The sequence below is a fragment of the Pomacea canaliculata genome, linkage group LG8, assembly GCF_003073045.1.
Source record: "Pomacea canaliculata isolate SZHN2017 linkage group LG8, ASM307304v1, whole genome shotgun sequence".
NCBI lineage: Eukaryota > Metazoa > Mollusca > Gastropoda > Architaenioglossa > Ampullariidae > Pomacea > Pomacea canaliculata.
Window position 1 is genome coordinate 20,857,424 of NC_037597.1, and position 21,710 is coordinate 20,879,133.

At 35.5% G+C, this 21,710-nt stretch overlaps 1 protein-coding gene across 1 annotated transcript; it reads left to right on the forward strand.

Annotated features, from left to right (window-relative positions):
• The first annotated feature begins 357 nt into the window (after positions 1 to 357).
• On the forward strand, positions 358 to 21,074 carry LOC112571344 (vacuolar protein sorting-associated protein 54-like). The gene is given in 27 exon segments (XM_025250275.1): positions 358 to 777; positions 1,755 to 1,799; positions 1,802 to 2,046; positions 2,394 to 2,493; positions 3,009 to 3,040; positions 3,506 to 3,637; positions 3,997 to 4,139; positions 4,873 to 4,972; positions 5,379 to 5,521; positions 6,261 to 6,387; positions 6,788 to 6,895; positions 7,140 to 7,198; positions 7,494 to 7,590; positions 8,042 to 8,169; positions 8,270 to 8,402; positions 8,674 to 8,805; positions 9,101 to 9,150; positions 9,309 to 9,391; positions 10,133 to 10,168; positions 10,514 to 10,568; positions 10,818 to 10,923; positions 11,105 to 11,192; positions 11,821 to 11,942; positions 12,106 to 12,186; positions 14,537 to 14,644; positions 15,367 to 15,461; positions 16,078 to 21,074. Coding segments are annotated over 27 exon segments (2,904 nt in total). The 5' UTR covers positions 358 to 524; the 3' UTR covers positions 16,181 to 21,074.
• Positions 21,075 to 21,710: the final 636 nt, after the last annotated feature.

Consider the following 21,710-nt stretch of genomic DNA (forward strand, 5'->3'; position numbering starts at 1 on the left):
TTTTTAAATTTCTGTTTTTTAAGTTTCTCAATCCCACCTGGCTTCTCTTTACATACCGTTTATTTCAATCCACGAACTTGTATTATACACGTTGATCCGTTCTCACTCTGTTCCCCTGCAGATCACTGCACGGACGTATATAGGGATGTGTTTTAGTCAGCGGTCATCCCAAAAGGTTTGTATCGCATTGTACTTCATAAAAAGCTCTTGTAACCGTCCGTCTTCATAGTATAAGGAAAACAAGAAATGTCAGGTGACATAAATAAAGTTTACACGAAGGTTCAAATTTCTTTTTTCCTCTGTTTCATTTTCGACAGTTCAGGTTCCCCCCCGTGACCCCAATGTCCTTGACCTGCCACGTTACCGGAAAAAGCATGCTGGGTATATAGCAATGGCGACAGCTGGAGTAGCTGTCTGCTAATCAATCTACTATTGTAGGATGACTAGGTTGGTTTGTTTTTCAAAAGGTCAACCAAGAAATTTGCAAGGGGACTCCGAGTGCGAAGAAATTTTCTGATACTATAATGTCGTTTAAAGTGGACGTTAGAACTGTGAACTGTTCGTGGAAAACGTGTGTCGTCTGTCGAGACAGGATTAATTTTAAGTCTCCTCGCGATTTTACACAGCATCTGAGGGATTTTCATTGTGCCAAGGAAGGAGGATCATTTGTATGCCGTTACGGGATGAATGGGGTGTGCCCTTCTCTACCGCTAGAAGGTGTCAGTGACAGAGACTACGATGATCATGTTTCAAGAGATCATGTTTATTGTGATACAGGTCAGTCACATGATCTGCGTAACAGTAACTGCGAAAGTAAAGCCAATGTTTGTAAGAATGAGGAACACATTTAAATACAAATTTAAAATTCAAACTCTTTACCTAGTGTCGCAGTCATAAGATCCACTTAAATATCGGTATTTGATTATGACATGCATTTTGTTTAATTTAAGCATTAATCTGGACGTCTTGAGCATGTTAGACTGACCAATAATAACAACACAACAATGGGATAGTATTTAACTTACCTGAAAGTCCCTACTTGAACTTAGTTTCCGAAAATCAACCCTGTTTATAATAGTATTCCAAATCTGAGTGGTTAATGAAGCTTTGAATTCCCCCTGGAATCAGATGTAATTCCTGACGTCAATTGACCCTGGTAGTGATCTCTGATTTGGTTTTGTCATTTTAAACAAGCTCCTTTTCAGTATCATTTGTGTTTAGTGAACATCTCTCTTATCTAAAATAAACTAATTGAAAAGTATATACTCAAAGGAGTAGTGATATGCATTGTATGCAAAACATGGAGATTAATAACAGGAACAAACATGTATTTGTTATTTAGTTTAATTTTTGTCTTAAATTAAGATTGTGTGCTATAAAAAAAAAAAGCATGAAAACTTATGCATAGAAGTTGAAATAAGGCTGTGACTTCTTACTTTTTAATGGCAAATTTAAGCATGATTTCGTCAGTGTGTGTGTGTGTGTACAGATTGTCACAGAGTATTGAGAATCAAATGAGATGCTGTGTTGATGCTAACCACGGTCTTATAATTGCTTTCATTTTCCCAAAGTTCCCAAACAATTGATAGCATCATGCTGAAACTATGAAGAAAAAGACTGCTGTTTAAACAATTTCTTTCTCTCTTTATATATATATATGTAAAAATTGTTGGAAGCTTAATAAAATATATAAAAAGAAAAATAGTGCGTTCTTAGCCACTAATGATTTATTACTTTTTGTAATTTTCTCAAAGGGGGTGCAAGAAAGAAAATATTGTCACAGGCAAGTCAAGACAAGACACCAGACCTATACTAGTGACAAATACAGACCCAAATATTGTGCAGGATCAGTACAAGTGGACCATTCATAATGCCACTGTAAATTTACCTGCACTTTTAAATGACCCTCGACTAGTTCGCAGAGAGACAGACTTCTTTACCAAAACCTGGGGACAGAACTTTGAAAAAACCGAAGTGCTCCCATCACCATACATTCCAGATATTGAATCTCAACATTTTGACAAGTATATTCGGAAAATCGCAGTGGTAAGTTGCCTTGAAATGCTGACTTCTTGTGGGTTGTTAATATTTCTACATAAAAGTTTATATTTAATGTCTAAGGTAGTGACTGTTACTTTTTTTATTGTTTAGTGGTCCTCAGTGTACTACTGTTAGTGTTATTTGATCTGTGCCACTGACATTTGATGTTCGGTTTATTACATAATGTCTTATGAAATGATCTTAACTTTTGTTTTCTGATTTCTGATGCTAAATCATTTATATTTTCAGACCCTCTTGTTAATTATTTGTTTTACATACTTTGGATTTTTCTTATATGATGGAAAACACTGTATTTTAGGTTTGTCCCATGAGTTGTGTAATATTGTCTCCAGCGCTACAAAAAGCATTTACGACATAAAGAAAAACTAAACCAACAGAATGCTTCAGTTCCAGAAACGTTCCAAACAGCTCCACTTCATTTCAAGCAACTGGGTAAGCCTTGTTTATCTTCTAGCACAGCATTTTCATTTGATTATATATGAGATACAACAACACAAAACTTCACCATCAAAGGGGACCAGTACTGCTCCTGAAATTGGAAATAATGATAACAGTGACATGGGGAGGGCAACCACACGAAGAGAATGTAACCGAGTGGTGGGGTGTTGCATAGGAAATATTTACACCAAATGTGCAATGTACAGTTGTTTTTTCTCAGCTTTCTTTAAAGCATTAACCTCTGCCTTTTTTCTCCTTCAGAAGGTGAGTGGATTTTCATTGCCAGGAAGCTAGAGGGATCTAACAATAAACTTTTAGTGCATTGTTAAGACTAGTTTTTTTCATGTTTCATCATGTATTATCTTGTGTGCTGGTTTTCCTAGTTCTTAGTTCCCATCATCAGTTACTAACAAGTACAGGAGTATACTTTTCTGAACCAGTATTTTTCATTCAGTTACAAAGTTTCAGTCTTTAAGAATTTCAATACAGATATTTTTCTTTGTTTCCAGAGCAAAGCCGAGCAGAATTTGATCAAATAAAGGTTTGTCATCTAGTATGACTTGTATATACAAGGAGTTATTTTCAAACAGAGAAGTCAAAGTCAAATCTTTCATTTGATTTACAGGACATTTGTTTCTGTACCATGTTTTTTTCTGGTTGATGAAAATATGCTGGAAGATATATCATACTACTTTAGCCCAAGTGTATGTTTTGTGAATCATCCAGAGCTAAAGATCAATTGTGCAAAGGTGTGTGTGTGTGCATGAGAATAATGTTTTTGGCACAAGGAGGAAAAAATTTTTCGTTTAGAGCTTAGATATTTTATCTTACTGTCAGGGCAAGTTTTAAAAAAACCTACAGGTATATTGGAAGTCTTAAATAATACATGTATAAGCATAATTGATGTCTGATTTTCTAAAGTGGTGCACAAAAATGGAGCAACATAAAATAATTATGCTTGTGACAGCCCCATATTTTCTGTATATCTTGCCTTTTTTTTTTGCAGTTATTTATGTCACCACATTTTAACCTTGAGAATCCTGATATCTTTAACACCGTGTTTCCCTGGACACAAGTGGAAGGGGCAAAATCAAATCAATCTGGTTCAAAACAGTCATCAAAACTGCTACAGGAAAAGGTTGTAAATACTAACACGATGTTAATTTTTGTTAAAGGGTCTTAAAAATGTAGATTTAGTCCAAGTGAAAACTATTCAAGCATCTACTAGTATAGCTACTAATATAAATATGTTCAGCCTTTACTTAATGCATTATATGAAGGCTAGGCAATGATGGTTACAAAATAAAATATTAAGATTTAGCATGTAATTACAGTTCTGTTCTGAAATAATCTTAGACATCAATTCTCAGCTTAGTTTCTCTTTATGGGGGACCTAAGTTACAAGACACAGCATTCAGGTATTCTTGTACTAGCCATTTTGGGGCACAGTCTGAGTTTTACATGATCTGAAATGCAAAATTTATGTGTATTTTGCAGCTTAGTCATTACCTAGATATGGTAGAAGTTCAAATAGCAAAGCAGATATCCACAAAGTCAGAAGCATTTTTTCATGCCATGACTTCTCATGATGAACTCCAGGAGCAGTTGTCTCAGACGGTGAAAGTTATTCAACATTTAAGGTCAGGATTTTTGACATTTGTGTGTGAATGTGTACATCAAGAGGATCTGCTTTCTTTTCCTTTTTGGGTCACATGTCATACTTATGCTTTTCCTTTTCACGCACTTCCTCACCAGCAGCTCGATAAGTAAAAATCTTTGACTGTTGCTTGAGTAGTTTGTATTGAGCTAACGACTTCCCCACGGCAGCTTAGTCTTGTATATAAATAACTGAGAACATATATCTCTTGATCTGTTGGGCTTTTCTTCAAGTTCCTCAGGTGCTGTCATATAAAAGAAATTTAAAGATATATTCATAAAGTGAAAATTACTTGAAAGCCTCTACAGAAATTTTGATCAAAGGTATGCATACTTTTCTCTAGAAATCATTGTCATGTCACTTTCTCCTAGTCCTAGGGTATTTTGTGAATGAAGAAATGCTGAGTTCACTTGCATTGTATTTTGGTGCATATTTTAGAACTGCTCATAAGATACAGTTTCATATTAAAGCATGGTTTTTTTTTTAAACCCCTTTCCCCCCCACACACAATGACATATTCCTGATATGCTTTGACTCTGAAGTTTACTGGGCTTTTCTTGAAGTTAACAGATTTATTCAGAATCATTTCTTCAGCTACATGAGGTTGTTGTGGCAGAGATATACAAGTAACCTAATTCCCTGTGATATTGTTCTCTTGTTTTGTGGTTTTCTGCTCCATGTAATTCTTCTATATTTTTTGGCTGAAACACTTTCAGGGAAACCATTCGACGACTAGATGATCGAATGGCTAAAGAGTCTTTGAAGATAATGAGGTTAACTCAGACAAGAGCCAATTATGTGCAGCTGTTCAACAAGGTGAGGAGCCTAGCAGAAATTTCTTTTTTTATCTCTCTTCTTTTTTATTAGGTAGCAAATAAATGTCGCATAGTGATTAGGTTTAATTTATTTCTACTTAGCTGGTCTAGTGCAAATTGTATAGGTCTTATTTGTTTGAAACCTATGAATCAACATTTAAACTCTTTTTTAAGAATCCAAAAACTGCAATTAGTATTTGAAAAAACAATCCCAATTGTGTTTAGTGATCTTGGTACCATAACTGTCTGACTGGGAATCGGTGACATTTAGGAGAAATGTAGATACAAATAATTTATGGCTAATGTATGCTAATCCCAGATCTCTGTATGAAATATAATAAATACTTATTCATTTTACAACAAGAAAATGGTTTCAAGTGTTTTACCTCTCTTTTTCAAATTCCTAGCTGAAAATCATGAGCTCAATTCATGAAACTCAGCCAACTATTCAGAGGCTTTTGTCAGACAATGAGTTCATTGGTGCTCTAGACCTCATCTCCACTTCCCAAGATGTCCTAACCAAAGATCTGGGTGGAATTCATAGCTTCAGGTAATTCTCACTGACTGGGGTTGTTCTCCTAGTGAACTCTTAATAGTTGGCAAGGCTTATGATAGAAATATATGCCTTAGCAGGACATTCATGCTGAGTTCATTTAATCAGATAATCAGACTCAATCAAGAACACAAAAAAGAGAAAAGAAACATACCAGTTATAATACTCATTACAAAAAATACAGTTAATTATTCATGACTACCTTAAATTTCAGTCTATTGAGCACACCTGTTTATAAATCACACCCACAAAATTTTTAAACAATGTTCTTTTTTTTTTTTTTGTACAAGTAAGCCGCAAATATATACAACCTGAAAGCTGCATTGTAGGCATTTTCTCTCGCTTTCGACATGATGAGGATGTTCAGCAATTGATCTGAATGCTTCAGTTGTATGCAGCTTTGATTTTAAAATGTGTACAGTTAAAATGTAACAACGTTAACAGGTAACACTTTAATATATAGATCATCGACAAATTAATTGGAATCTGAAAATTCCACACACAAGCTGCATCACTGTTTAAGCTGCAGAGTTTAAAGCTGGGGGGAAAAGTCGTGGTTTATAATCAGAAATTTACGGTACTCATAATAGAGTATAGGTCTTAGATCATGGCTTGATAAGTGATGTAGGGAAGCTAGACTCCTTGATTTCAGAACTCATGTTTCTTAATACCTTTTAAATTTTTGTGCTTTTCTTGCCATGTACAGCGTCTAAGCTTCTCCTTCTCTCATACTTAGGCATCTCAGCTCACAGCTTGCAGAGATGGAGAAACTGATTGACAAAATGCTCCAGGCTGATTTTAGCAAATATTCTTCTCTTGAATTACATCGTCCTGTCACAGATAAAAGACTTCTAATGGAAGAGGTAACTTACCACACACATCCACATGCATAAACACTCATCTACACATTGTCAGTAAAGAAAACCAGGCACAGAGACCTAGGTGTACATGTATCTAAATTTGTGAACCAGGTCATCACCGGTTCTTTGGTAATATCAGTTTTAAATTTAAAAAAAAAAACAACTTACATTTAGTATATTTCTGGCCTTCTCACAGAATCATAGCAAAATCATTTCTGGTTGGTATGGCTTACACACCATATTCACTTTTTAACTCCTAACTCTAACTATAATCTAATCCAACCCTACTGCTGGCATGTGTAGTCTGTCCTTTAGTTTGTTTGCATTATCATTAATACTGAGGTGCATGAGTACATCAGTGTGTGTGTGCATGCACATACATGCAGATTTGCTTTTGTTACAGGAACAACTGGTGTCCATTCTGTTCGGCATGCTGCGTCAGCATAAATTAAACTTTGTTGATGTATACAGAGAAGAGGCATTTACAGCTCTCAAAGCCATTGTAAAACAGGTTTGTTGATGATAAAGCAATTATTCTGTGGACATCTGTGAGCAGGGAATGGTGAAGCACAATAACTCATTTAATATATTGTTATCCTGAACATAGAATTGTGCTTTACAAATTCAGTTTATTATTATCATTATTAAAATAATGGGAGAAATTCATCTTGAATTTCAAGCACCAATTCTTTTACTTAACTAACACATTTATATGATGCTTATTTCTTTTTTGTGAATGATTTGTTTATTCTCAGACCATTGTGGAGGCAGTATCAGTGGCAGATGATGTGGACACAGAAGGTACAGTAGGAAGGTAAGCACATACTAAAACTTACTGTGCTGATTAATAATTGTTGTATGTAACATTTTGATCAGACTGACAACGTTTTAAATTGTTACCATATTGTCATCTACACATCTAAGAAAACTGTGTCACACATTGCTTTGAAAGAACAGAGTGAGTAAGTGTGTGCGTGCTTAAATACACACCTCTGCTTTGGATGAATAGACAAGTCATCTCCTTCATGAGTATATTCATTTACATTTGCAAGTAAAGCTTATAGAACTGTCTTGTGAGAACCTTTTACAGCATGCACCTGTACTTGCAGTCTGGCTGATCAGATGAGGCTGCTAGACTATCCACAATGGATGGGGCTTCTGGGTGAGATCTTCACCAACCTCAAGCTTCTCCTTCAGCGTGCACAAGTGTGTATGATGCTTGAGCACATGTTCAGCTGTCTGATTTTATTCTAGAGCAAAAGCCTTTTGAATGATACTTAATGCCAGAAGAGTAATTATTTCAATAGTCCATTGGTCACTTATGTTTTAAGTAGTATAGTAAATTATATTTTGTTATTGTGCCTTAATTGCTGAATTGATGGTGTGTGTTTGCACAAGTGTTTGATTTTTAGAATAAGTTTTGATCTTACTGAAGGAGTAGTTTAATCCTATGTATCACAACTTTGCCAGCTAAATTTATTTATCTATGTGTTTTTATAAGCAGTTATGTGTTGGAATATGTGTGTAGGATGAAATGCACTTCAGAACTGTCTATATTATATTAAAACCTTCAGCTGTTACAAAGAAAACTTCACATTTGATGTTGCTATATTTTTGCTTTTGCAAAGTTATAGCCTGTTGGTCATGTTTATTGCAGGCATTCTATGGTGTGGCAACAGATGTTTGCAACATCGCTTCTGGAAGGACGAAAACATCATCACAAATGTCTGACATGAGCCAAGAGGAGCGTCTTCTTAGCCAGTCTGAGCATCTTCATGTCTCTGTGTAAGTTTAGCTTGTGATCATTTTGAAATTGTAGCATTGTTCACTTGTTACAGAGCATGTTCTGGGACACTTTGCATTTGTGTTTACATGCTGTGTGCAGGAGTGAGGATGTGGACGTGATGATTTCAGAGGCAGAACACATCAAGGTCCTCGGCGCCCTGAAGGAAATGCTATACTCCATCTGTGATTATGCTCATGACCGTTGTGTCAAGGTCATGACAGCCAGAGCCAAGGTATGCACCTTCAATACATTAAGACACATGTGCTGAGTGAGTTATTTTGTTCGTTTTCCAACAGGAGTAAAGTCAGAAGTAGAGGTTATAATATGCTTGGAGCAGTAAAGGCCTGGGTTTTTTGTGAGGAGGGTTGCCATTATTTTGTTTGTTTTGTTTTTTGTTCTTTTAGCTGTTTGTGTGTGTGTGTGTGTGTTTCCTCTTCGTACTGTTTGAGATGACATGGCTATAGAGAGTTATCCCATCTAGCTATCCACTGTTTTGTGGGCAGGATGGTTTTCTAGAACGCCTGTCGTCTAGTGAGTTTGTGCATCTTTCACGAGAAGTTGAAAACTTTATGGCTGAAACAGAGAACGTATGTGGCAGAGCATCAGCATCACTACGCAGTATTCTACAGAGCCAGGTGGGTGCAGTGTAGAGACTATTAAGTGAAAAGCTGTTTGATGTGCTTCATGTCAACTTCTTTAACTTCTTTGCCTTGTACACCTATGTTTAAATAATATGTCGCATTTGTGAAGTTTAAAGATCTGCAAGAATTAATAATCTGCAAACAAATTTTTATTGGATTTTCTTTTGCTTGCTGCTGTCCCCAGTAAGCTGTGGTATCCTTACAAAGTCACCTGTGTTCGTAGCTGAAGAGCTGCTTTCCTATTATTTTGTATGATATCATCTTCATTGTAACATATTGTCTGTTTCAGGCTCATAGGTTTGTTGCTAGATTCCACGAAGAAAGGAAAATAAAATTAAGGTAAACCATTTCCAGAGCATTGCATTATTATCACTTGATAAATAATGAGAGAGAATTTTTTTTACATGTCAGCCTGTCATATAGACTGCTAATATCATATCTCATTAACCTTGAGGAAACAAAAAGTAAAATAACATACATGTGTATTTTGTTTTAAGCCTCATTCTGGACAATGAAAGATGGAAACAGGCTGATGTTCCTGCTGAGTTCCAGGCTTTAGTTGACCACATCAGCTCCAGAGGTATTTAATTTCTTGACTGCAACATGGCACCATATTGAATGACTTAGAGACAGTATTTCACAAGCTTTTGTACAACAAACTGACTACAGTTTTAGCTGATGACTCATCCATTCCAGTAGGAGTTTGACAACAAGCACATAGACAGAAGTGGTAGGTTTAGAGTTCTCCGAACCAGAACATAACGAACTTCACTCTTTTATTCCGGCGGCAATCCACATATACAACCAAATCATGGCTAGGACACATCTTTGAGTGAAGGTTCTGATGCAGCTGATACCCATTACTGGAGCACCCAGTCTTTTTTTTATTTTGGAATTATGTGTTTGTATTTAATATTATACTTGGGGTTTCATGTGATGTCTGATATAATAGTAATGGTATTTCTGAAAAAGGATTAATAAAGATGTTTTGTATTTGTATTGCAATTGGGAAATGGATCATAAGAGATGACTTGCTTTGTTTATCTGTTACACTTCACTCTCCAAAATTTCTGGAGTGTTTAGACTTGGTTTAGCTCAGTTTAAAACTTTAGTTTTGCTAACTGAGTGCAGTTTCTCTTATCATAGATGATACAGCAGATGTTTACAAACGCTGGATATATGAATGAATGATAATTCCCAAAGAACTTTTTTTAACTTTGTAAATGAATATAAATTTGTTGGCATCACTATCAGCCATGTGAAAGTTGTAATTTCTGCCATATCACAGGTTTGATTCTAAAATAATCTTTTGTACTTTCAGGTGTTTTGTCTCTGCCTGAAAAGAGAGCTGATACAGGTAGAAGATGTTTGCAATATATATATAACATTATTAAAAACAATTTAAGATATAATTGTGAGTATACAGTTATATAGATCTTAACATGGGATTTTACACTGCTTGGCAATCCTTTAAAACCACAGTTGCCACCTTGTAAAATGTTTGGTGTCACTGACTACTGTTGCTCTATAGTTTTTCAATATTTTATTATATATTCCATAATTTTCATGCATGAACTGCAAACCACAACAAAGGCAATATTGTTAAGAAGTTATTTGCTTTTTTTTATGTCCTGAACATTTTCTCCTTCATCATAGACTTTTCTGGAGTTTTTTGAAATAAAACATTTTTGCTTTGGCACAGAAAGTAGACCAGGAGAGGTCATTCTTGTTGATGGAGAAAAATATGCTGTTGTTGGGTAAGTCATCGATGATTTTGAGTCTTCGGGTTTATAGAAATTTTATGCACTTGTGTATCTGTGTGCATGGACTTCATCATTTCTGGTGTTATCATGCATATTATATACACAAGCACATTATAAAGAAAATTACATTAAATATATTTATTATGACTAGAGATATATGCACACACGTCTTTACTTAATCTTCTGCTTACATTTCTCTTTTTATTTAGTTATTATTTGTATTATCTTTTTTGCTGTCTTCAGAACAGTTTTGATGCTGGTCAAAATGGTGGTTGAGTATTGTCAGTGTGTCACTGACATCCCCAGTGCCACTCCAGAGCTACTCACCAGACTTGTGGACCTTTTGAAGGTGAGTCTTACAATGATGTTTGAGGGTTGAGCCCTGCCTCATCTGAGATCTATTTATAATATCTGTTTTCTTTGTTACTGACATGAATGTGTAACCAGTGAACATGTCCATAAGCATTAGAGCTGTTAACAGATGTAGTTAATAATCCCATTGTTGCATACTTTTATTCTCTTTGTTCCAGATGTTTAACTCAAGAACTTGCCAGCTTCTTATTGGGGCTGGGGCAATACAGCTTGTAGTTCTGAAGAATATTTCAGTTAGAAATTTAGGTAACTAGTATTATAGTTTTTTCCTCAGTTTACAAAGTTCGATAATTCCTTCTCTCTTCCTTATTTTTTGTTCAAGACATTAACATTTCAGTATGTGTATGAATTTTTCTTCTTAGAAAGTAAATAGCTCTTACAGATTTTCTTGCACAAGGACATAGGGTTCAATTTTGGTTTACTTTTTTTAATTTTAATTTTAGTCTTTTCTGTTATGAAGAAACATGTATAAATTATATAAAATAGATTCAAATAAAATAAAAGAAATTTGCTTGAGGGAGATGGATCTTAAAACATAGATGATATGGAGTTGAGAAATGTAAAGGTGTTTAAGGTGGTCTTGTTTTGTAATGAACTAGATATGAAGGTAGCATTTTGTAATGAACCAGACATTGTAGTAATTTGTTACATAAGACACCAAAGACATACTTGAGCATTTATAAAAGTATGAAATGAGGAGTAATATTAAAAATGCAAACTGGTACGTGCTTTTGTTTACTGTTGGTAAATAAGACATCCAATATTTTTAGTGGGGAGCTTAAAACCTCCAATAATTTCAAGTGAAGGTCTGAAAGCCCCATTAATTTTTATGCATGGGAAATCCTAATACTTAAAGAAAATTTTTTCCCCTCAGCATTGGCATCCAGGTGTCTGCAGCTGGTAGTCCACTACATTCCACTTGTGCAAAACCACTTTGAATTAGCACTGCCACCCAAGAACCACAGCATGCTCCGACATTTTGACAAAATAATTAAGGTAAGCTTATACATTCCATCTTATACACTTGAATCCATTTTCTTTCTCATTGTGATGTTTATTTATATAGGCAAAAAATAACAATTAATTCCTTTTTATGACATTTTCTGTATCAGTGACCTTAAGTTTTCAATTATATTTGAGTGCACAATTTTTTTTAAAGGATTATCAAGACCATATAGAAGAAATTGTGAATACTTTGGTCAGCATTGCAGAAAACAATCTAAAGGGACTACTGACTAAGGTAAGAATCACTATTATTTAACTGTTGATATCATTCAAAGCTTTTGATCTATCATTTAATTTGAGTCAAGCGTATCTATGTGTGGTGTCAGGATAACAAAGGAAACACTTGTACTCTTGCCATCCCCCTTACAGTTGTGTCCAAAGTGTTATGGCAGGTGCTGTCACTAATGGGTCTATAACGTTAACTGGGGGGCCATTGTTTAAAGTATGTATAATAGTGTTAAGGCATGTGTTAGGGGTAGCAATCAAAGCCTGTCCCAGTTCACTGACTGCCTACAGAGGCTGAAGCAGGGCTTTGTCCTCAGCCCAACACTTTTCTCATTATTTATAAACTCACTACCTCAGGACATACTGTCCAACAGTTTTTCTTTAAGGAGGTTACCTAGGAGCTAGAGAACAATGGCAATATGGGAAGGATAAATTGGTAGTATGGTTGGGATTCTCTACGATGCTTAGTGTAAATAATGCTGTAAGTCAGCGTTTCTCAACTGTTTACTTGTGACGCCCCCCTGACGAACAAAGGTACGTCCGCGCGCCCCCCTTAGCCAGCAATGTAAGCTAATTTCACTAATACTGCTATAAGAAACTTTTAAAAAATTAGCACCTTCGCACCCCCCTTGTAAACACGTCGCCCCACAGGTTGAGAACCGCTGCTGTAAGTGATTTAGTGATAAGAGGTAAATAAGGGACCATTGAAATACTAAACATAATGAATAAACTGAAAAACTGTTCTTCAGAAATATTTTTCAAGCTGTTTGATTCACAGATTGTGCCTATAATGTTTTATGCCTCAGAAATATGGGGACTAAATTGAGTAGCGACAGTAGAAAAGGTCCATCTTTTTGCATGTTAAAGGTTCCTGGGTGTCTCATTAACAACATCGAACAGGCTGGTGTATGGAGAGACAGGCAGGTTCCCCCTGTATATTATCTCTGCAACTAAATCTATTAAATACTGGTTGCAGTTGTTGAAGCACCCAGATACTTGGTATTTTAAAAAGGCATATGATGTTCTGCTAGGTACTCGGGGATGGGATAACTGGGTATCATAATTACTTACAGTACTACTTTCTGTGGATTTTTACTATGTATGGATGTTTCACCAAGTGGGAAATGAGAAACTATTTTTATTTTAAAGAAACTCAGAGATAGGCTAAGGGATATTTATTGTCAGAAATGATATGCTGGTCTTCAGAATAGCTCAGTCTGAGATGCATGGTAGTTTCAAAATCTGTATGGAACAAGAAAAAGTATATTGATATTTTAAACAAGAATAACATAAAAAATGTGTACATTCATTTTAGAGTAGGATTATCAGAGATAAATATTCACAGGAACCGTATCGCACATTCTCCAGTAGCTCTCCATTGTCCTTCTGTCAAGACGTGACAGGATGAAGTATATGTGTTATGTATATTTTCTGTTTATACAAATTTGAGAGATAAATATTGTAAAATATTGAAGGAAGGACCTTATGTTCTCAAGGAATTTTATAGCAACTTCAGTGAGTTGGTAATTAGACAATTTTGACTTTTTATATTCTTAATGTTGATGAAATGTTGTTTGACAATGAATTGTTAAGCTGGGTGGTAACTGACCAAGAGAGAATATCTGGTTGAAGGGTGTTGATGTGTAAAGATATGGAGGTGAATGTGTGCATAAGAAAGGCAGACAGAATGATGGATCAGGGTGGGTATAGGAATTTTGGTGGTGGAAAGGGGGTGAAAGGTATTAAAGGTATTATGCCTTAAAACTTTTTTGTAGTATGTATGTCTTTGCTGCATGATTATATGTGTAGATGAATGTGTGAGAATACAGGTGAATTATGAATGAAAATTGTGTAGATTCGGGTATATAGCCATATTTGAATAGGATCTCGCACCTTTGGTGTAGCCAATATGTTTCAAGCAATAAAAGATGTCTTTCTGACTTGGTCACTTGTTTTCTTCCTCCCCCAATTTCCCTACTGTGCCTCTATCTCCTCTCTTTCTTTTTTCACTTTGTTTTTGTTTTCATTTTCCTCTTATAGGATATCCCTCAAATTATGACATCCACCTTTGTCTTGCATGAAAGATGTATTTCAGTTCTTCTGTGTAGTATTGTTTCATCTGGAGCCAGCAGAGGAAATAAACACAAAAAATAAACATGTTCCTCAGCAGCATACACCTATACAATATAGCATGTGACATTCACATAATCTAAATGAATATTTGTGTCAGTCCTGGAGTGGTTTGCAGAAATAGTGTGGATGTGACAGGTCACCACACTACGCTTAAGGTAATAGTTGCAATGCCATCTCTTGATTTAAATGATCTCTGCATTTGGTAAACAGTTTTGCTTATGTTGCAGTATGAAGTGAAGGCACCAATGCCATCTCAGTGCTTCAGGGCTGTGTGCAAGCAGCTAGCAAAACTTCATGAAGTTTTGGTTGGAGTTCTTCCCCTTCCACAAGTCAAGGTGAGCATGCGTTGTTATTGATATCCTTTCTTTCCAAACATAAGACGGGTAAAAAAAATTGGCATGCATTAATGATGATTTTTATTCGTGTGTGTGGTGTTTTTTTTTTTTTTGCTCTTCAGAAACAAATGACTATAGTATTACTAATTGAGGAAATATTAAGTACAGATATACTTATTGGTACCTACCTGATATCTGAGTAATGTGAGGCAGAAGTGGCACTTACATCATGTCTGTGGATCATGTAGTTCATGATGGTAGCCTATGGTGGATTGTGTAGCAGTAAATGCTAGAACTAAGATACTATTTTTGATGCAAAACATGTTTTTATATTTTTGGAGAAGATTTGCCTAAAACTGGTTGATTACAAATATAATGAACAAAAGGCAATCAGACGTGTTGCTTGCCTGATCAGTAGAGATGTAACAAATGTATCCTGCAAGCTTAGACATTGAAAACAACAAAATTAGTGTCTGTAGCACAGTTGTGGACTGTCAGGAGATCAGTTCAAAAACGTCTTTCAAACATGTTGGTCTCAGAAAAAGACACTACTTATATTTCAGCTGTGAAATAAGTTGTCTTGTGATGATTCTTTAGAGAAAAATGTATCGGCTTATTTAATATCTTCATTAAAAGAAGTGAAAAAAATTGCTTTGTGATAGTTACCTCATATCATCTTTTGGTGAATGGCAACAACTTGTATTAATTAAATTTTTTTTCAGGACGTATTTGTTAAAATAGATACATCCTTCAAGCGTCTGCTGGGTCAACGTTTGATTACCCTGGGGGTTGTAAATGATGGTGGACCTCAGCATGGGTAAATGACATCACTTGTGTCTGCTGTCCTTCAGTGTTTGTCCACCTGTGTATGGTTGTTGTCTTGTCAGTTATTCCAAAACTAGGCATACTTTGTCCTCAGGTGATGGCTAATGCATTTGTCAGTTTCTTCTATTTTTAAAAAAAATAATTTTCTTAACTAACCAAGATCATCCAGTAGCCCAAAAAAATGAAAGTAAATAAAGTCTGGTTCAGAAAACAACACAAATCACAATCTTATATATTGTGAACACACTGCAATATTTTTTAATTTTTAAAATTTTAAGAACAGAATTAGAAAACAAGCTAAAAAAGGCATTGTTTTTATTGTACCACCACTATGCATGATCAAAAAGTTAGTTACAAGATAATCTTACAGAGAATGTCAAATGAGGAACTGCAGAGCCCCAGTTCACTGGAAGACAAATGATTGAATCTTGAGAAAGCCTCAGGTCCAGCATCCTTCACAGCCTGCCACCTACTGTCTCAGCATCACAGAATGTCCACGCACTTGACTTTCAAACTATCTCTGATAAAATAAAACAGAGGTTCTGTCATTGTTTCAGTGTCACATTGAGGATAATGTGCCTTAAATTGGGCTGTTTTGTCTTTTCCAGATTGGTCTCTTCAGATCTGTCGTTCTATGCAGGGAGCTTTGCAACACTGCTTGGCCTAGAGAACCTGGCACAGAACATGGATGATGTCTGGTCCATCAGATGACCCAACCAACACGGGAAATCTAGATGATAGCTGTAGCAAAATTTCAGAAGCCTACACAGCACTTGCCTCACCATCTAAAGCAGAAAAGCAGTAACATAGTAGGTCTATGCTGCCTTTTTGTAAATGTGAGTTCAAACTTAAGAATATAATCTTCATTGATGTATTTTCACCTCCCTAACTAGGGGTAAACAATATTTGTAAGGGGAAAAGGCAATTGCCATTGCTGTACGCTGAGCAGGATGTCTTTGCACTGATGTTGATAGTGCAGTAGTTAGCAGTGTGCACATTGCTCAGGAAAAGGAACTGAGATTAAAAAAACAAAAACCAGACTGCTTGGCATAAAACTTCTGCTGTAAGGCCATACTTTGAAAGACATTTCATGTACGGCACAAAAGTGGTTGTGGATCATCACCACTGAAGAAGTCTTCAGCTGCAGCTTCGCTGTGGTGTTTTGTCAGCAGTGACTGTGATTCAGATGAACCTGTACTTTTCCTAAACCCAGATCTTTCACAGTCATCAAAATGAAGATAAAAAAGGGGGATATGTGCTTTAAAGCTTTTTTTTTAATCAGCAATTCCAAGCAAGAGCACAAGATATTGTGTGTATATGTGACAGTGCACATGCATTCAGGTGGCTGTAAAGTGAACATGTGTTTCTGAATGTGCACAAAATAGCCTCAAGACTATTTTAAAATTAGTAGTGCCACTTTCTTCTTTTATTTCAGTATTCAGAAGGATGAATACATTTTGCTGTTGTTCAGAAGTATTCAATTGCGCACATATATGTGCTCACAATCATGAGTGTTTTGAAAATGCAGATGATGGCCAGTGCTCTTTTATGTATTAAGTTTTAGCAGATTTTGAAGATCTGTTTGACACTGTGTTGTCTTTTTGTTTCATATACTGTAGTTCAACAGAGTTCTGGGTTGTCAATAACTAGATCCTCTCCTCAATACAGACAGTAAGCTAGCAAACATAATGAGCTCACTTTTTGTTGCAGCAACATTATTTGGTGCTAAATATTGTTTGCACAGTAGCAAGTATTAACAAAGTCTCTTCTTTTAGGAGTACACATTACCTTTCACCATTTTCATTTTCTGTAAGTGTTACATTCTCTTGTGTATATGTGCATATGCATGCCTGAGAACACTCTTTTTACCATATAAAGGACTATATTTAAAGAAAGCCAACAATGTTAACATGTGAATGATCCTAAATCAATGTAGTGGTTTTCATAAGTGAAAATGGTGGGGTTTTTTTTTTTGTCACATGCAGGTCCGGTGTTGGTAATCAATAATCAAATCATTTTGCCTTGTACCAAACCACTTCATCAGATCTTTCATTTATACATTTTATCTTGCATTTACAATGCAGCTGATGTGTTTTCCTTGTTCCTAGTTTGTTGATTTGACCATTTGGTATATTCACACAGTCCAAAGTACTTATGCTTGTTGTGCACTAGCGATAATGAGGTAAGGTTTTAGTGGGTCACTTTAGATCTCTGATGTCTTGCTGTCAGACTATGTATGACTTCAGAAATATAACTGAAATAGTATCATCTGTGATTCAAGTATCTGCTTTTTGCTTGAACTTCATATCTACTTCTATCTGTTGAATGCTTTCAGTATGGTCAGGGGATGTATGACATGGATTTTGTATCAGCAATTGAAAAAGAAAATGCACAAAGGATAATTTTATCTTGCCTGTAGTCAGAAGAATCATTTATTCTCATTTATTTTATGACTTGTAATACTTTACTGGTCTACATGTATTATGCTTAAAGATTCCTTCTTTGCAAAGGCAACATGTAAAGGTTAGTAGCTTTAAATTAGGTATTACATTTCTGTGTAACTCTTATTTATAAATTTGCTTTGAAGTCAGTAGGGTAAATTAAAGTGCAAAATTTCTAGGTAAAGAACACTGGAGTGGCCAATTAACTGATTGCTTAAGTCATTGTATTGTAGCACTCTTTTATTTCTTATTAGTTTCCAGGGTTCATGTTACTATGGAGAACATGCGGAATAAATAAAATATGACTAAGTACCATTCCCATCCTCTTGAAGAACATCTTGTCAGCAAGATCATTAACAAGTGTTTTCCACTTAAGTAATCAACATTGACTTTATATGCTTTAACATAGGAAAGCAGCTTTTTTAATAACATTGATGATATTTCTCTTATCTTTTATATTTATATCTTTCATGCATCTACCACTCATTATGAATCCAATGATTGAGAAGCAAATGAAATCTGTGAAAGCTTGATTTCACAATTTTGCTCTTTTAGTAGGACTATAAGAGGCTTGTTTTGGATTTTCATTGATCTCAGCGTCATCAGATAGCATGATAATGCTTCTAGTCGTCGTTGTTTCACAGAGTAAACAGGAATGGACAGCATAACTGTAAATTTTGTTTTGTATAAAGAATGCAAATTTTGAAATACAAACTTCTAAGAAGTTCTAATATATGACAATAAACAGGTTTGTATAAAAATCAGTGGGGCTGTTCCCCGCCTCCATCCTACAGAGGTAGGGGAAAGAAGCTATTACATGAATGATATTTCATAGGGGCTTACAGTATTGCACAGCTACTGTGGTGTAATCTACTGATCTACATTAGCCTGGTCTTGAGGCAGTGAAATTTATACTTGTGTTCAAAGTTGTTTTTTTTCTTCATGCAATCTGCCTACTACAGCATCTCAGGTTCTTATAGGACTTCTTCTACTAAAGCAGTTCTTGGCTTTAAATGTTGGATCAGATCAGCACATCTGATAAGACATCAAAGTTCATCTCCCACATTTAGATAAAGTTTTCAAGCATAGTATTGATGGAGCTCATTTTCTGTATATTGGTATGTTATTTATTTTTGGAGTAACTTCTTGTCATTTTTTATGTATATTTTTATTTGTGCGAAATGTGTCTGCAGAATGGGAATTTGACAAGGTGCCTTGAAAGTGTGGCTACTGGCAACAAATATGAGAATGCTGTTTGTGCATCCATATAGTTCTTTTTAGCTAAGTACAAGCTTATGACTAAGTACAAGCTTATAACTATCATTTGAATGGATGATGTGAATGAAAGTTTATTTCATATTTTTATTTCCCATATTTTGTTCAGAGGCCATCACTGAATTTTATTTTTAAATGACTTTTTTTTCTTGGCTCTTGCTTTGTATATGATGAATATTTGTTATCAGTTCTTACACAGAACCTGTAAAATGCATTTTCCCAATCATGAAGGAACCACAACAATGTAAATGTTCCCAGCATAGACAAATAACATAAAGCTCAAATCTAGTTAATAGCAGCACAATTTTATGATAGTTTGACCATATTTTGTAAACATAGATCAGTCTGCAAGTGACAAGGGGTCTTTGTGTTTAATGATGCAGAAAATGTCAGGTTTTAGTCATTGAACATGTTTCTGCTGCTAAAATCAGTTTTACATTTTTTAAAGATAACTCATTGATTTGCTTCTGTAAGTGAATGGAATAGTAAAGCTTTAATGTGGACTTGTCACCTTGACTTCCTGCATAATTTCTGTGCAGTGATCGGGTATGCACAGGACATACCACATATTCACTGCCAGTTATAAAAATTAGAAAAGGGCCATATATTTGAGCTCATTGTATTGATGCACAAGGCAACAGGCAGACAGTCAAATGGAAATGGTTGTCTCATCACAAAACCAAGTACCAAAAATATTAAAAATATTTACAATATCTCATTCCTAATGTATTTAAATTGTTAGTGCCTGAAATGATCAAAAGATGGACTTACAGTTATGCTGAAATTTTTTTTCTTAAGAACTACGATTCCGGGGAAAGAACTGCTGCATTCAATAGTGAAATTCTCTTTAGCAAGTCATTTTACCTTAATACAGGTCAGGTTGTTTACTGATTTTTGGGTACTGCCTTAGTTATGCTTTATATAGTCCAAGTATTCAGTTTAATCCTATGTACGAGTTATTTGGGAACAACCTATTTCCATTGGTTATGGTCTCACGGTTCATGCCACAAAACTATGTTAAACTCCTGAGAGTATGGTTTGAGCATCAGGGATTTCACACCTACGTGTCAAATTATAATTTTGTGTACCTTTTATCTCGAAATACAATGTGTATAAATATAGATGCATGTATCCAAACCGAGTCTACACAATTATAATGGTACATATGTAAACTGCATGTATGTTTTGTTTCCATGAAGACCACTTGTGCTGTGATATTTTAATAAAGACAACAACTAAATTCTTTCTACTAGTAAATGTTATGGGATGCAGAGAAAATGTAAAAATCAAAGAAACAGCTGGTGTTGAGTGCCTATAAAATAAATACAAAACTGGTGTTGTAATAAAGTAACGTTACACTTTAAATATTAGTAAACACCTTTCCAGAAGGATAAAGTTCGTGTTTCAGCAGAATTTTCATCGGCTGTTTTCTTTCTTTGATGGAAGACAAATGTAAGAAACATGCAATAAATGCATGAGGGTGGCCAGAGGAAGAACTGGCTAAAGAAAGACTGAACTGGTTGTCATATGTAGGACCTGCTCACTATCACCCAGAACAGGCATGAGCAGTGGGCCTCATTAGTTACTGCATCTATCCATGTGCTACCACACACACACCAACCAGTGCCAGCCAAGGGACGAAAAAATGCTCATTTCTGTACACATTGCTACTGGAGATGGTATTAGATTAGCTGGTGGTGGAGGATGATGTTTAATCAAGAACAAACCAACAACTTGGATAGTTTCCCATGAATGCATTTTCTATCTCCCAAGCAACAGCTGTTTCAGATCACAATGAACAATTATTACAAAAAACCCCCATCAATGTTTGAACCTCAGTAACAAATTGCATGCCCAGTGAATGATAAACTGCAAAAAAAAAAAAAAAATGGCGATAAGCTTGGATGCATAGGTAATGCAAATTATGAGACAAATTTCAAATAAGTTGAAGAAAACAAGCAAAGAACACATTATGAGTGAGATCTTGATGCAATAGCTGCCTCAGCTGTTGTCTTGAAGTCCAACCAAAATGCAAATGTATCAATTGAAACAACCCACTTCTCTGTGCTCTGCATTCTCTTATACTTTAGTGGAAAGTACTCTCCTCCTTGCCAGTTGTTAGCTCCCCTTATAATTGTTGTCACTTTGAAACAGTGTTATTTGTCACTGGTGTGATGACCTTCCAAGAGTGACAATGACGAATGAAGATGGATGCCATATCCTGAGGGTTCTCAGATGCCTTATATGGCTTTCACATTTCATTGGCAAGAATGTACGCTGGCCTTCACTAACCATACCTTCAAGCATTGTTTGGAAAACTATGTATTTGGGAATTCTTAAGTGCCGATGTTTTTTAAATTATGCTACAGGGCAATCAGTTTTGTGAAAGGAGAACCCAAAAAATTACAACCGCTACACCACAAAGACAGCATAGGGCTCACAGAATGAAAGAGAGATAATCAAATGGGCACCTCCACCTCTCATTTTCACCTGGTCCTTTTAGAACACAATTCAAACAAAACACA